Source organism: Taudactylus pleione, unplaced genomic scaffold (genome assembly GCF_031769625.1).
Source record: "Taudactylus pleione unplaced genomic scaffold, aTauple2 ptg000268l, whole genome shotgun sequence".
NCBI classification, from domain to species: Eukaryota; Metazoa; Chordata; class Amphibia; order Anura; family Myobatrachidae; genus Taudactylus; species Taudactylus pleione.
In genome coordinates this window covers 2922501-2925181 of record NW_028284670.1, presented here as the reverse complement: position 1 = coordinate 2925181, position 2681 = coordinate 2922501, and the positions used below count along the sequence as shown (strand labels likewise).

The following is a 2681-nucleotide window of genomic DNA, read 5'->3' as shown; positions in this document are numbered from 1 at the left end:
CTGAAGACCCGAAAAGGTTCTAATGGATGGAGTCCACCCTCACTCTACATCCATATTCTCAGGAACTATTAACTGGATTTTACTACAGCCCAAACTCTAGCAAGTCTATTTTGCAATTAAATGCATTTTATTGTGGTTTTTATTACACATAGGTCAGAAACCTGGAACAAATATATCCCCAGATGAATTACCTTACCAGTGCTTTTGTCAAAATATACATAAACATTTTTTCTTGCCACACATCTTTGACACAAGATCAAAAACAACACAATAAATAATTAGGTGTTTTTATTGTAGGTTTTGTTAAATAAAAATTGTAATTATACAACATTTTTATCAAAGCTTCCTTGATGTCATAATTCTTCAAACTGTATATAAAAGGGTTAAACAATGGAATAAATACAGTGTACAGCATAGATAGTATTTTACTAATTATCAGTAATCGTCCTTTATTTGGAAGCATGTATGTAACACTTAGGGTTCCATAAAATAGGCACACGACAGTCAGATGAGAGCTGCATGTAGAAAAGGATTTCCATCTACCAGTTAATGTGGACATTTTTGATATGATCAGGAAAATGTAAGTGTATGAAACAATAATTAAAAAGAGTGGACAGACTATGTCAAAAAAACCAATCAATAGACCTATCATTAGGACTGGAGAAATATCTGAGCAAGAAAGTTCTAATATAGGATTCATATCACAGAAGAAATGGTTGATAATATTTGGCCCACAGAATTGCAGCTCACTCATCATGATTGTTACGACTAATGATAAAGAAAAACATAATATCCAAGATACAATAATTAATTCAAGGCAAAATATATTGTTCATTATATAGGTATAGTGTAATGGGTCACATATGGCCAGATATCTATCATAGGACATCACCGTCAGTAGAAGACATTCTCCTGCTTCTGATGAACCAAATAAATAGAACTGAGTGATGCATCCAGTAAGAGATATGGTGGCCCCATCATTCAGCACAACATGAAGCATGTTGGGTACAATATCTGTGGTCACCATGATGTCACACATGGAGAGTTGTGTGAGGAAGAAGTACATGGGAGAATGGAGGTTCTTGCTGTAGGAGACCAGTGTGATAATCAGGACGTTTCCACCCAGTGTCACACAGTAAATCACAAGGAGCAGAATGAATAACAGAACTTTAAAATCACTCTTATTCCGGAATCCCAATAATATAATTGTGGAGAAATTAGTCTGTGGTATTATCTGTACATGAAAATGATATAGTTACAATAGATACTCTTCATTATAATGGTATCTTGGCACATACTAGAAGTTTTATACTATACAATAAAGATATAAAGTAAAACTCAATTATTTGAATGCCTTCCATTCTGTGACATAATTATAAGTATATAGAAGGATAAAATAAACACTGTAAGCAATGCACATTTCATCAGTATGTTGGATATTTGTAAAAAAGATAATTACAGTATAATGGAGAATATGAATGATAGTAGAATGGTCCAAAGAAGTAACAAACAGAATTCAGGAATCCTCTAAAGTGTAATTACCAGTTGTAACAAATTTAATATCAAACATCCATAAAACTAAATGTAGCCCAAACTTCATCATTTTCCTTTCACAAGGGCTTTTAGCAAGGATAAGAAAAGATCAAATTTTAGCTCCGATTTTACTTGTCCCCATACAAATAGTATTTATTATTATGTCCTTAGTTGCTATGTCAGCACCATAGTAAACATTGTCTTTCCAGTTAACCTTAAAAAATCACAACCTAATTTTTTTGAAAGGGATAACGTAGGTGTGCATTCCACTCACCTGTACTTGGCATAAATTACAGGGTCACACAATAATATTCACAATAATATACCTTATCTTTCTGGATATCTAATGCCTCTGCTGTGCCTCCATCCAAGTTTGTTAGTAGAGGAAGATCCACAAGGAGTCAACTCAAGGAATGCCTATTATCTATTACTAGTGAAATGATGGACATACACCTAATCATTTTAAGTACAGTAATACACAATGAAATAAGTGGAAAATAAATTCCAAAGGTGATTTTTTTTTAATGGAAGAGAATAGGCATAGGCAAGTCTTTACATTACAATACTATAATGATAAGCAAAGGATATTGATAAATAATTTGACTGCATTTTTGCTTTAAAATTTTTTATCTAACATCTCAAAGGCCTACAATGTCCTTCCCCCACAGAGCCTGCCCTAGCCAATTTGGTGCCCTAGGCAAAATTTGGATTTGTGCCCACTAGCAGATAATCCCACTAGTGATCTTATGTCAGGTACACACTAGACTATGTCTAGTGTACCCGACCTCGTGAGTGACTGGAACCGGTGGGGGAGATGGCATCGCCAAGTCAATACACACTTGCAGATGCCTGCAGTGCTAACAATTTCCCCCATCAGTCCGGCATGCAGGGTCACTGGAGGATGTCGCTGATAACATGTGGCTATAAAATACAATAAAAAAATCTATTATTGTGTGTTGCATGACAAAAATAAATAAATATAAAAATAACTAACATGGCTACTCACACTTGCCAATCAACAGCGTGCATTCCACAGTGAGTCAGGGTACCTCCCTGATGTGTAGTGCACGCATTACCCAAATTGGAACTACTGTATAATCCTACTTCCCCTGTATGGAGCACACAGGTCCGCACAGTCTGCAGCACCA

General features: G+C 35.2%; 1 protein-coding gene across 1 annotated transcript in view; it reads right to left on the bottom strand.

The window, feature by feature from the left end:
- Positions 1-256: 256 nt before the first annotated feature.
- Positions 257-2681, bottom strand: part of LOC148513879 (olfactory receptor 5P52-like) — a 5988-nt gene continuing 3563 nt past the window's right edge. Inside the window, exon 2 of the mRNA XM_088481301.1 lies at positions 257-1234. Within this exon, the coding sequence (XP_088337427.1) occupies positions 257-1234 (978 nt within the window). The remainder of the gene's footprint in view (positions 1235-2681) is intronic.